The 14,428-nt window shown below is 36.2% G+C and overlaps 1 protein-coding gene across 12 annotated transcripts in view; it reads right to left on the bottom strand.

Moving 5' to 3' along the window:
- Window positions 1-11,158, bottom strand: part of PPIG (peptidylprolyl isomerase G) — a 44,300-nt gene extending 33,142 nt beyond the window's left edge. The window contains exons 1-9 of one of the 12 annotated variants that reach the window (XM_067026258.1): window positions 11,014-11,129; window positions 10,034-10,113; window positions 4,232-4,283; window positions 3,644-3,696; window positions 2,371-2,418; window positions 1,971-2,048; window positions 1,802-1,876; window positions 1,062-1,169; window positions 199-243 (exon numbers count right to left, since the gene is read on the bottom strand). In XM_067026258.1, coding sequence (XP_066882359.1) covers window positions 199-243; window positions 1,062-1,169; window positions 1,802-1,876; window positions 1,971-2,031 — 289 coding nt within the window. In that variant the 5' untranslated portion in view covers window positions 2,032-2,048; window positions 2,371-2,418; window positions 3,644-3,696; ... (1 more) ...; window positions 10,034-10,113; window positions 11,014-11,129. Of the gene's footprint in view, window positions 1-198; window positions 244-1,061; window positions 1,170-1,801; window positions 1,877-1,970; window positions 2,049-2,370; window positions 2,419-3,643; window positions 3,697-4,231; window positions 4,284-7,109; window positions 7,126-8,998; window positions 9,050-9,529; window positions 9,573-10,033; window positions 10,114-10,601; window positions 10,932-11,013 lie in introns of those variants that run through there. The other 11 variants (XM_067026261.1, XM_067026257.1, XM_067026254.1 and 8 more) reach the window with 11 other exon arrangements.
- Between the last annotated feature and the right edge of the window lie 3,270 nt (window positions 11,159-14,428).

Here is a 14,428-nt window from a genome sequence, read left to right as displayed (position 1 = left end):
ATATAATGTATGAATGTACTAATCACAAAAAAATCCTACCTTTATAGTCTATCACATAAAATTTTTCACAAGAAAATTAACTTCGTTTAGTTGAAGGTAGTTGGATATTAGTATATCAATAATCTTATTGATTCAATAGAGAAAAATCAAATGAATACTAGAAAACATTAAAAACAATTTAAACATAAACATTTTTACCTTCAAAAAATCCTCCATAAATGGATTCCCCTCCTCGTCCATTTCCTAAGAATGAAAAAACATGGACTCTTAGAACTGATAAGTCAGTAATCTCCTCGAAGGTCCTACCTAAACACAATGCTTCTTACAAAGTAGTTACCTGAATGACTTGGAATCAACAATACTCAAACGTTCACAGCAAATTATAAGACCTTAACTTAAAGTCAATACTGACAAGATCCCAAATTACTTTCTCTCCTCTATGATACAAGAGTATGAGTGTAACAAAGCTTATTAAGATCTGTAGAAGAAAGAATGTTCAGATTCTAATGATTATGTAGGTCTTTTAACAGAAATTACTAGTAGCTTCTCAAAGTGTCTTTAAAAATACAGTTTCAATGTTTTTACAATAATAGAGGTAAAAACTATACTGTAGTAAAGGATTACTGGCTGTGACAAAAATCAAACATGAACACTGATAGGCTACTAAGAGATGAATAGTGTTTTGTTTTTTAACCAGAAGCAAATTTCTGAAATTAATTCATGTATCAAACATGAAATTTTTTCCTATGTGTTTCCTCCTTTTTATCTATTTCTATGAGTACTTCTAATTTTTTTTTTTTTTTTTTCCACAGCAGCAGGATCTCATTTCCCCAACCAGGGATTGAACCCAGGCCCTCGGCAGTGAAAGCTCCGTGTCCCAACCACTGTACCACCAGGGAATTCCCAGTTCTTCTAACTGTTTGACCAAAGATCAAAGAAAGAGAAGAAAAACTGAGAAGAAAACTGGACTAGTACTTCTAGAGATTTGTCTAACTTTGAGATCCATGTATTTAACAAAGAATATAAACATATGATTTTCTTCATGGGAATCAAAGTCTTACCTTCACTGAAGTCACCACCTTGAACCATAAAATCTTTGACAACTCTGTGAAAGAGACAACTTTTATAATGTAATGGCTTCTGAGTTGATTTCCCTGTCCCCTTTTCACCTACAAAGAAGAAAAATTAGTAGGCTGTTAAGTAGAAAAGAAATTAAGGAAGTAGTATTAAAGCAGAATTAATGATGAAATCACAAGAAAAAAATTTTTCACTACTTCTTTAATTTTGTATCTATATGAGATTATGGATGTTCACTAAACTTTTTGTGATAATCACTTTATGATGCAAGTAAATCAAATCATTATGCTGTACACCTTAAACTTATACAGCAGTATATGTCACTTACATCAATAAAACTAGAAGAAAAATTTAAGTAAAATAAATATAACATTTAAAAGTTAAAAAAAATTAATGATGAAAGCTTTTGCCCAGTAAAATACATCTCTCTTGACCTATACAGACTTCCTTAAACTACAGAATTTTAACTTCCCTCAGGAATTTTTTAAAAAATTCATTTAAAAAGCACCCATGCTTTTCTATTGTGTAGAAATCAATCTCAGATACAATCCCATTACAATTAATATGTATAAGAATTACTTTCATGTCTAGTAAATGTTGCATAGTCAGCATGCTGAGAAGGAAATAATATGCATGAAAAACTCTAAAACATGTTAAATAAAAAATCAAAGCAAACTGAAGTTAAATGGGACTACTATCAGGGCAAGTGAAAACGTCAACAAACCTGTACAAAGACAACGAAAGTTCTCGCATGTTTTGGGGCACACATCAGAAAATAATTCAAAGACAACTCTTCCAGCTGAAAAAGAAGGTAGCTGGTTTAAACTTCTTTACTAACTTAAAATATTAAGTACTTATATATAAATGTTAAATAGGGACATTAATTTCCTTACCAGGTTGATTATTAATGGCGATGTCAAAAAAACATCGAGGACGCTGAACCTTTATTCCCATGGCTTCAATACTTCAATCTATGAGTAAAATACAGTTTCAGGCAAACAGACGAAAACAGCAAAGATTTTTCATACATTTCTGAAAACAAAACAAAACTCTGTGGAGCATAAATGAAAAATGTAGTCTGAATTTATTTTAATATTTATTTCCATGACATAAATCACATGAATTATTCTTTTCTTTGAGAGATTAGATTGCATCTTGTGAGACAATCAGAAAAGACATAGGTCTAGCCATTATATAACACAATTTCTATTTTAACAACCAAATATAGATTGCCACCTCAAACAGAAAATTGTATTAAGTCTATATGGTTAGTGAACTAAGCAGGCAGATTACCTTTAAATAGAGAAAAATCAAGGACAAACTGATCCAATCTTTTTGCACCTAGAAAACAAAATAAATTTTGATTAAAATGGTGGAGTTTTTAAAAGAAAAACATTTAAATTCCCCAAAAATGCCAAAAATAATTCCCCAAGGAAGAAAGTGGGATACTTTAACAATAGTAATATATGGCAGATTTACATTCTGAGTAAAAATACATTACATTTTACATATAAAGCTATTTTTTGATCATAAACAATAGCCTTTACTGATACGCTAGTGTAGACACAAAAAATATCAGTGAGATACTGTATGTAAGTTTTATCTACATAGCAGATAGCTATTAGTTAAGACATTCTTTTGATAGGCATTTATTTTAAGAACTTAGAATGTTTGAATTGTAATACTTGGTGGAGAATGACAGGGTAAGGTGAAAAGCAGAAGAAACAAAGGCACTTAGTGTAAATAGCATCCAAAATGGTGCACTATAAAAATGACAGTTTCATCTGTTTAGAACAGAGACTAACTGAAATGTTTATGTGTTTCTGAAAATTATAGTATCTAAGCTGGTAGCTAGCTCAGTAAGCAGTGAATGATATTTTAAATCCAGTGAAATTTTTATTGAGACAATTTCAGATCCAGTTATAGGAAATAATATATAGATACATGTTTCCCCAATGGTAACTTTTTACAAAACTATGGTATAATAGCACAACTGTAGCATAAAAGCATAACAATGCTTATACACTTCACATTTCCCCAGTTCTACCTGTACTCATTTGTGTGTGTATTTATTTAGTTCTACACAATTTTATCACACATATAGGTTCATATAACTACCACCATTCCTATCAATTTTACACATACCACAAACCACAAGTCAGAATACTCAACAATAAAAGCATGGAAGACTTTGCTCAAATTACCAACAATTTGAAAAATACAAATTCTATGTATTTATTCTTTATTGCATGGAAAGGGGGGGAAATACCATTTTCTCACAACTTCCTCCATTTTTTACTTCTAAAAGATAAAATATATATACTAAAAATTTGTTTCACATGATATAAAGCAAAAAAGATGCCTTTCAATCCTCCAGGAGACTACAGACAAAGACTTCCTGAGAATAATAAAACAAAACAAAACTTAGTAATTTTAAAATCTTGCCAAGTTTGTTGCATTAAGTTTTTATTTACTCATGCACATTTGAAGTTGAGAATACACTGAATCCATAAATCTGAGTAAACTATCCTATCTTAAAGAAAAATATTAAATTACTACTTAGTACCTGATTATCTTTTATCTTCTGAAAAACTTTTACAGGCCTTCTTAAATTCTCTACTTTTGAGGGTAGAAGAGAAGAGGAAGTTTAGTGATTTATTTATTTCCTTAAATAACTTCTAAAGTTATCTGTTTAGCCACAATATCCCAGGTAGATTTTTATTCTTACAAAATTAGTATAGATAGCACTGCCCAAAACATATTGAATTGTTTACAGTTACAGTTGATTTCCTATTTACTATGTTCTTGAAAACAAACTCCAAATGTTTTACAAACACATACACAGAGGGAATATTATTCAGTCACAAAAAAGAAAAAAATCCTCCCACTTGTGACAACATGGATGGGCCTTGGGGGCATTATGTTAAGTGAAATATGTCAGACAGAGAAAGACAAATACTGTACAATCTCACTTACACATGGAATCTTAAAAAAAAACCCCAAACCCTGAACATATAAAGTACTGGGAATGTAATGTACAGCATAGCTAATAATATTGTGCTGCATATTTGAAAGTTGCTAAATAGACAATCTTCTCATCCCAAGAAAAAAAATTTTGTAAGTATGTGAGATGATGAATGTTAACTAGACTTACTGTGGTGATCATTTTGCAATGTATACATTTAATAAGTGATCATGTTGTACATCTGAAACAAATATAAAGTTATATGTCAAATACATCTTAAAAAAAAAAAAGGATTTACACCAAAATATTAACATTGATAATACCTGGGCCATTAATTTAAAAGTAATTTTTATGCATTTCTGTTTTCCAAATTTTCTTCAACAAACAGGTACTAATTTTATAAGCAGGAAAAATATTTTTAAAGAAATACTAATAAAATGAGATAATTTTCTGCCTATTAAAATAGCAAAGATATTTTAAAAGAATAATTCCCAATACAGTAAGTAACTCCTCTGGAAACATATGTGAACCTCTTAAGTTTTTATACCTTAAACTGGTTTATACCTTAAAAAATCCAATTGCTAGGAATCTACTGTAAGGAACTATCTTAAATTTAGAAAGCCTTCATGTATAAAGCTGGCCATCTTAGTGCTCCTTTCAGTAATATACTATCAGAAGTAATCTATTCAATATTATGACAAATGGTTACATTATGGTCTCTAGTTGAATAAAATATCATAGTTATTGAAGCAATGCTTACAAAGATTAATAATTTGGAAAATGCTCATAATTTGTTAAAAATAATCAAGATATAAAACAGTATATGCAATATTATTATAATCACATAAACTACTCTTAACCCTGAAATTCAAAGATTTACAAAAAGAAAAAAAAAAGATTGAAAGGAGGACTTCCCTGGTGATGCAGTGGTTCAGAATCCACCTGCCAATGCAGGGGACACGGGTTTGAGCTCTGGCCCGGGAAGATCCCACATGCTACGGAACAACTAAGCCCGTGAACCACAACTACTGAGCCTGAGCTCTAGAGGCCATGAGCCACAACTACTGAAGCACGCACACCCAGAGCCTGTGCTCCGCAACAAGAGAAGCCACCTCAATGAGAAGCCTGCGCGGCACCATCAAACGGTAGCCCCCACTCACTGCAACTAGAGAAAAGCCCGTGCACAGCAAGGAAGACTCAATGCAGCCAAAAAAAAAAAAAAAAAAGATTGAAAGGAAATAATCACTATGGTGTTTGGTTTTAAGACTGGAGAGTGTTTTTGCCTCAATGTACTACTTTCTTTAACAAACATAACTACTGTTATAAATTAAAAATTCATAATAGAATAGAAAATGTACATATAATTTTCTAAGATTATAACGTACATGTCTGTGAGTGGTTATAATATACATTTAGGTTATACCATGTGGGGATACTGTACTTTTCATAGAAATAGATTTAAATGGTTGCTTGAAATAACAAATCACATATGACTTAAGTTTAAGAAAGATGAAAGACAGCATATTATTATTTAAAGCACTGTACAAATATCTCGAGTATGTAAATGTTCTAACATTAGTAGCTGATGAAGAGCAATGGTGACACAAAAGATGGCTCAATGCTATGTCTCTAACATTACTGAAATCAAATTTTATCTAATCAGAAACAGGACACAGTATTTCCTCTTTATTATTTCCTGGTATTACAATATCTAAAATCAAACACAAGACAAATATCTAGTCAATTTTTCTGTCTTTCTTTCTTTTTTTCAAGAATGAGTAAAGAGAAAATACTGAGAGATACCAAAAATACAATTCAGGGGAAAAAGTCAAGCCTATGCAATTTTCAAGTCTATGCAATTTTCAATAAAATAAGTCATGAATTTCCTAAGGATAGTACATAAAGACAGCTTTCAGAGCAGTAGTCTGCAGGTGAACTGTTCACTGCAAAGTTGTTTAATCTAAATGAGCTGCAGCTATTTTATAAAATGCAGATATAAATTTTTCTTAAAAAAAAAAATCACCATACGTAGCAACATGCCCCACTCCTGTACAGCAATCAGCATAGTGTGCCCCTTTAGATGAGGTATATATGTTCCAGTTTGACCTAGTTTCCACTATTGCATGTTAGCTGTTACCATTTATCATCTACTTGACCTCTTGCATTCACCTCATCTGCCTGACTCTATCAGACATCTGAGTATTTCATACTTAATTTCATCTACTTTATTTATAATGAAAATACTTTTAAAGATAATCAGTAAAGTTAATAAGCTCACTGAAAAAAGTCAGAGTACACAAAAATGCATAAAATCCTGACTTTTAACATTTTATGTATATTGTTCCACTTTCTTCTAACCAGATAGAATTACAATATGTTGTTTTAAATGTTATCAACACTATCACATTTTTGTATGTCAACAATATATAATGTAACAAAATTTCAAAATATTAAATGCTAGGATGTATAAACTTCTGCAACAAATATATTTCATAAAAATATCAGAGAGACGTTAACAAATTCATAAGTAAAAAGTTTAATATCGTAGTTTCATACATAAAATAATTTCCATATTCACCCTAAAGTAACATGAAGGATGGGGGGGGGGCGGGAGAAGGACACAGGCAACTAATTAGTAAAATATATAGTAAAGAACATGGTATTTGTAATTAGGCAATAAATAATGCAGTGACTTTATTACATTCAAAGAATTACTTGGAAGTTTCACACAGTATGAGGGAGTCAGCACAGCATTTGGTCTTGAAAAAGGAGACAGTAAATACTTTAAACTATTAAGATGACAAGTGGGTCTTTGACATTTCTGATTCCCTTGGCTAATTCCTAAGTGTCCTTAAAGATTCAACATAGCCAAAGTACACTCTGGGAATTTCACCCTGACTCTCTAAAGTTTAAATGATTCTCGTTCGTTGAATTTTATTTTCATTATCATAAACTTGTCTGTAAACTCCTTGAACTCAGATCCTTTATAACTTCAACACCAAGCACAATGCCTGGCCCAGGACTACATTACCAAAGTGCCTTTTCTCCCATATGTACTGTTTCTCACCTGGGGTATGGCTAATACGTATCTGTAGTTAGTAAATCTTCTCGGCCTATTCCATAGTTGAAATAGAGGTTGTTTTCTAGATCTGCCTTCTAGGGCTGCTTTCTATTGTCTATTTTCTTTTTTTTTTTTTCCATTAAACAGAATCCACTATAACAGAGAACATCTTCAGTTCAAAACCAAGAAACAGGGCTTCCCCGGTGGCGCAGTGGTTGAGAGTCCGCCTGCAGATGCGGGGGACACGGGTTCGTGCCCGGGTCCACGAGGATCTCACGTGCCGCGGAGCGGCTGGGCCCATGAGCCATGGCCGCTGAGCCTGCGCGTCCGGAGCCTGTGCTCCGCAACGGGAGAGGCCCACGTACAGCAAAAAAAAAAAAAACCAAGAAACAAAGATGGGAAGTTCTCATCTGCTTAACTTTAATAAAAAGGTAACAATTTTCATATAAGACTTCCACCTCAAAGTGCAATCACATTAAGTTTAGCTAAAACTATAGCAGATCTTGAAGATTACTTTCAAAGATGGCAATCTAACATTCGCATTTTACATTCATTTTTTACCCTACCTTAATGTAATTCACAGAGATCAAATGAGAATTAAAAATGGACTGCTTAAAAAAACATAAATACATTTACGAATGCCAGATTGCTAGCGAATTAAGTACAAACAAGTTAACGTTCTGAGGTGTCAGAAAAAGGCAACTATGATTTTCTGTACAGTTCCCCTTCCCTTAGTGTCTCTGACAGTCACAAACCTCTGCCCTGGTAAAAACATAATTAACAGTGTATAGGCACTTACTAAATTCTTAAATCCTTCAGAAAACTTAAAAAGAGAAAAGCTGTTATGTTTCCAAGATCGGTGTTAAATAACTTTTTGCATATACAATCTGAGAGACATTAAAATGTAGTACAACTATGTTAGTACTACATATAAAAAAAAAGCATATACTAACTGGGAAATCTCTGCTAATATTAATATTGTACCTGCAATTATCTAAACTCTTATAATGATAAATTTATCCCACTGTCTTCAGTGATAGAATCACACCATCCTAGCAATATGTTATTCAATCCAGTAACTCCTAAATAAAAAATTACACACTTTTGAAGTTTGAAGAAAATAGATAATCTGGTCCAATCTTCTGATTTTATACACTGAGAACAAGAGGATTAGAGAGCTGAAGTGACTGGCTCAAAGTCACAAGCGGAAAAAAAAGCAAGAGTTTTCTGGTTTAGACTACAGCTTCAATGTAGAAAAGTAGCTTATTCACAAATATTCCAGATAATGGCTTACATAATTTTACTTTTCACCATGACCACAATGCAATGATTTAATTATGAATAAACCTTAAGCTAAACTTTATGCACAATTAACAGCAGCTTAATATATAAACCACCAGGCTTCATGCAAGTTAAAAATCAGTAAGTTGAGGAATCATTCATGTTTTAAAAATAACCATTTTAATACCAAAAATTGATATCTATATTTATAAGTATGATGTATTTAAATTTCAAGAACAAGCTGGTAATCATTTTAAGCCACTACTCAAACTAAAACAAAGTGCAAAAGATTTCCTGTCTGGCACTAAAAGTATACAGTCCCAGTTACAGTAGTTTTCTCTGAGTATTTATAATACTGCCTGTAGTAAATTTCAAGATGCAAGATTTGCCTTACGGAAATAAAAATATACTGAGTTCTTATGGAGACCATTTATGCATTAAACCAGGTCAAAACTATGGACACTTAATCAAATGAAAACTGAAAATTGGTGCTAATATTAAAGAAAAAAAAAAAAGAACAATACCACTATGTAGCAGAGAGATTTGCAACAAACTCTTCAAATCACTTGAATTAATTATCTATGGATTCCAACTACATAGAACAAGTAACACACCTTAGCACATCAGGATACATAAAATAAATACATTATAATTGTTGAAATATCCTACAAATAAAACAAGGGAAAACATTAACATGTATTTCTTAAAAGAGCAACATTTGAAGAATTAATTGTAGATGGTGTCCTGATAACTAATAAAACTAGTTCATCCTATTATGAATGCTACCAATTTCCCTTTGCATAGAGAATGGATGCTGCCTGACAGGAAAAAATATGCAAAATACCAAAGGGCAAAGACTTTACTTAGAGGCCACCGATACTGCAAGACCACAATAACAAGCACCAAAAATCAAAGGCCTTTAACAAGTCACAATAAATGTAATGTATACTCTTCACTTCACTCATTCGAGAACCACAGAGTTCTTTTACACAGAATTTTAGCAAACCTGAATATTTATTTTTGAAGCCCACAGCTGACGATAGTCTGAAATCAAGTATCATTTTATAGATGAAAAAAACTGAGGTTCAGAAAGATGGCTGGGCCAGAAACAAATCCAAAGTTTCTGACCTAGGAAGTTTGCATACCTGTACACCCCTGACAACAGGGGAAGGCAACCGTGACAAGAGCCTGCAAAGACAAAAACCTTAAAAAGGTAAACGAAGTTAAAAAACAAAACGAGAAAAGCACAGAATCCTACTACAAGACAAGACCCATTAGGATCTCAGGACACCAACAATCCTGAATCATAGATTAGAAAACGTTAATGTAAAATGGGCTCTGTTTAAAACAGAAGTATGTAATTTCTCATAGAAATAATCCTATCTCAAATGGTTAAACAAAAAAAGGAGCGGAAGATAAAACAGGTAAATTTTCGGATGCATAAAAAATATGAATGAGAGAAACAGCCATTCTAGATATCTGTGCCTTTTCTGGATTTTATACCTCGATTTCAGAAAATGTTTACACACACCCCTCTCCATCGTCTATACAAACCGGGGAATTAACTGGCCATTCTTTGCCAAACAGTAATCCATAGACTCACTCATATACTTTTCTATCTGGTTTTAAGCTACTGAAAATTAACGTACCCCCTAATTTCCAGAACACTTAATTGTTCCTTGGTCGTATTTCTGATCACCATTGCAAAAACTTGGTCCTGCATAAAGTACTGTTGCGAGAAGAAATTAAAATCAATGCACAAAATGGTGCTTTTGTAACATTTCCAAAACGACTGAGAGTTTTCCATTCCCGCAGACCTCGATTCAACACCTTAAAAGACTAAAGACGAGCCAAATTCGAACACTTCCCCCAAGGCATATGGAGCTCCGAAGCCATCACCCTCCTCCTAAACAGTAATTATCTCCTCCTAAAAGGCCTGCGCTGCTCACAGCTCCTCGGAACCGTGGGAGAACTTGGAGTCAGCTCTGGGATGAGAAGGGAAGAGCCTGGATTTGAGTTTCAGGAGAACTAAGTGGCCTGTGTCACTTCACGCACGATAACCGGCTGTTGAGAGGAAAAGGTCGGAGTAGGGGGAAAGCCTGTCTTCAGCCTAATCTTAAACCCTGAGATCCAGGCTTCTCGCCTGCCACTCTCCAACCCTAATCTGACAGGACGGCAGGTAACGCGTCCCACTTCCCCACCTATCCTCCCACCTACCCCGCATTCGTGCTTAGTCTTACGATTTTGAAGCATCAAAATCACCCCGGCTCCCTAGAGTTCAGGCCACCATCGCTGCCGCCATATTACAGCTTGTGCGGCAAAATGCGTCAGGGAGGGAGGTGTGCGCCCGAGTGGAGAGGGCGGGGGCGGGCAGGGGGAAGGCCGTTTCCCAGGCTCGCGAGGCACGGTTAGAAGGCCTCTACAACCGCAAGAGCTGCAAGGCTAGCGCCACGGTCCTTGGGGGCCGCCCCTGGCACCTGGCAGCCCCGATACCTCGAGGGGAAGACGCTTAAGTCGGTCTGGGCCTATCGCGTCGGCTCCGCCCCTCTCCTCGGGCCCTTCCCGCTCTCGTACCCGGGCACTGCTGCAAAGAACGCCACCGAAAGAACACGGACCCCGCGCCACCTACTTGCACCAGTACACTTTCCTCTTCCCGGGGTCCAGTCCTTTAAATCGCTTCAAATCTACCGCCGCCAGAAAAGGCGCTAAGGCCAATGACCGCCTCCCTCCCCCCAGTCCCGGCGTGGAAGGAAAGCGTCGCGCCGGAAGCACGTCACGGCACGGCGGACCGCATCTTCTGGTGATCCCTCGCTCGCATCACCTCACCCTCCCTGGAGTTCTAGGATTTTGGTGTCTGTTAAATGCCTAGTTTATAGGTAACTTAATGCTTGTTTTGTGAGTTGATTGAGAGCGTCTGTAAGCGGCATGTCGTTCGTGAAATGAAGTGCTTCACTTAATAAACATTTATTGATCCTCTGCCAGGGTACTGGGAAGGAGACCCTACCTTCAAGGAGCTTCCAGGTCAGCTTCCAGTTAACGCTATGACACAAGTTCTAAAAAACAGAGATGAACAAAGTGCTATTTGAGAAAAGGAGGAAATTATAAAGGGCATTGACGCTCTTTGTTGTCGTTTTTAAATATTCTCACAGCAGCCCCATGATACAGATTATTATGCTTGTTTCACAGGTAAAAAAATTGAGGCTCAGGGAAGATACGAGCCTCCCTCCCAGACACACCGTTCCTAAATACCAGAGCAAGACTTTGACTGCAAATCCAGTTCTCCAGGGGAGAACACTATTTGGGGACATATATTGTTATTTAATTGTTTTAACAGACTAAGAATCCCTAGATTTTTAGAATTAATTCCCCCTGCAATTCAGGGGAGTTGGCGGCGATCATTGTGGAGATATGGGGTGAGTGAGTTTTAAAGGAAACAGCTAAGAGGACTTAGATTTTATTACTGTATGAAAAGAACGTTAAGTTACAATCATTTAAATTTTTCACTCATTTACCTGAGGTAAATTAGTAATTATCAACAACAGTTGGGCATGTGGTACTCTTAAGCATCTTCACCAATTTTATTAGCTGTAAAACTGAGAGGACAATCCCTGCCACTTTTAAGCCATTGCCTTCATTGCAGGGGAGCAGCAGCATACTCCTCTTTGAACAGTTCAGAGGTTGTATGAATTTACACTTTGCAGTGAGGAGGGCAATTCTGCAATACCTTTAAAAATCCGATTTATACTGAGCACTCTATAAGATAGATTTTTTTTTTTTTTTTTTTTTTTTGGCGGTACCCGGGGCTCTCACTGTTGTGGCCTCTCCCGTTGTGGAGCACAGGCTCCAGACGCGCAGGCTCAGCAGCCATGGCTCACGGGCCTATCCGCTCCGCGGCATGTGGGACCTTCCCGGACCGGGGCACGAACCCGTGTCCCCTGCATCGGCAGCCGGACTCTCAACCACTGCGCCACCAGGGAAGCCCAAGATAGATTTTTAAGCGTTGGTTTGTTTGACTTTTGTTTGTTCAGCTTCCTTAAGAATATATTTTTATTTAGCGATGATATACATATTTATTTTTTAGATTTCTACTTACTGATAGAGGTAATGTATGACATTGCTGTGACATTGGTGTATTCTCCCTCTTTCTCATCCATTCAGTCAGAGACATCTTTGAGGATATATTACAGATTATACCATAGTTAACATTTTGAGGTGTACAATGGTGACATTACTAATCTTGTTCTAGGATATACTGTCTTCCTAGAGGGATAGACTTTCATATGAAGTGACTGAAGAATTATTTAACAGTAAAATATTAATAAGTACTTAGATATAGTATACATTATAAATGGTCAGATTTTAGAAGATTATTGAAAGAAGTTTTGAAGCAGCATTACAAATGTCCATTCAAGGACTGGTGGATGGTGCTGAACTATGACAAAGTTTTCACTGCTCTTTTCTTAAGAAGAGTTGTTTTGGGGGGAATTCCCTGGCGGTCCAATGGTTAGGACTCAGCGCTCTCACTGCTGGGGCCCCAGGTTCAATCCCTGATCGGGGAACTAAAATCCCATAAGCTGTGTGGCACGGCCAAAAAAGTTGTTTTGTTCATTTTAATTAAGCATGTCACCTTTTCTCAGATGGTTATAGAATGTGGTAGTTGTTTTCTTTCTCTAGGTGTCCTTACTTGGACAAATAAAAAATTAGCATGCTTTTCAAACATGTTGAAATTTCATTGGTCTGTGAAATCCAAAACTTTCCCAAATAGATTTGACATGGATTTATTGTTCCAAAAAGGAAGATGTTGAAAGTAAAAGGAAGTATTATTTACAACAATATGATGGCTTAAAGAACAAAGGATTTATTTCTCTCTTACATAGCAGATCTGAGGTGAGAGGGCAGCTTTACTCCATATAGTCAGTCAGGACCTTGAGTTCCTTATATATAATTCCAATATGCTCCAGGGCCTTGACATTGCATGATTAGAGTGTATTGCCGGTTTCAGGCAGCAGGAAGGAAAGAGGTTATGTCTTAAGGCCTAAACCAGGAAGTAATACATACCACTTTGCCTCTAATTCCATCAACAAAAACTAATCGCAGGGCCAAACCCAATTACAAGGTACTGAGAAATGTAATATTAACATGTGTCCAGAAATAAGACAGGGCCAAACCCAATTATAAGGTACTGAGAAATGTAATATTGACATGTGTCCAGAAATAAAAAGAAAAGTTACTTTAATAGAAAATTAAGTCTGGGCCACATATCCCATTAAAACATAATTATTTGAGGGACTTCTCTGGTGGCATAGTGGTTAAGAATCCGCCTGCCGATGCAGGAGACACGGGTTCGTGCCCTGGTCCGGGAAGATCCCACATGCCGCAGAGCAACTACGCCCGTGAGCCATGGCCGCTAGGCCTGCGCGTCCGGAGCCTGTGCTCCGCAACGGGAGAGGCCACAACAGTGAGAGGCCCGCATACCGCAAAAAAAAAAAAAAAAAAAAAAAAAAAAAGAATCCGCCTGCCAATGCAGGGGACATCGGTTCGGGCCCTGGTCTGGGAAGATCCCACATGCCACGGAGCAGCTAAGCCCGTGTGCCACAACTACTGAGCCCGAGTGCCACAACTACTGAAGCCCACACGCCTAGAGCCCGTGCTCCACAACAAGAGAAACCACTGCAATGAGAAGCCTGTGCACCACAACGGAGAGTAGCCCCTGCTCGCCGCAACTAGAGAAAGCCCGTGCGCAGCAATGAAGACCCAACACAGCCAAAAATAAAATAAATAAAATAAATAAATATATTTTTTAAAAAAGATAGTTATTTGCATAATTAGTTTATGTGACCATTTTGTACTATGAGCAGACACAAGATTTGCTGTGATGTTGCTAGTGTTTTGAAATACATTTAGACCCTAGCACTTGTAGGTGGACTATTAGTTAGTCACTTTTATTAACGGATTTAAAGAAAAAAATTTTGTAATCATCAAAACGGGGTTTCAAGGGGTGACTTCAGTTAGACCTTAACTTACTTTGTATGCCTTTTTTTTTT

The sequence above is a fragment of the Kogia breviceps genome, chromosome 2 (assembly GCF_026419965.1).
Source record: "Kogia breviceps isolate mKogBre1 chromosome 2, mKogBre1 haplotype 1, whole genome shotgun sequence".
Classification (NCBI taxonomy): Eukaryota; Metazoa; Chordata; class Mammalia; order Artiodactyla; family Physeteridae; genus Kogia; species Kogia breviceps.
The sequence above is the reverse complement of the archived record's forward strand: the minus strand, read 5'-3'. Positions and strand labels throughout refer to the sequence as shown.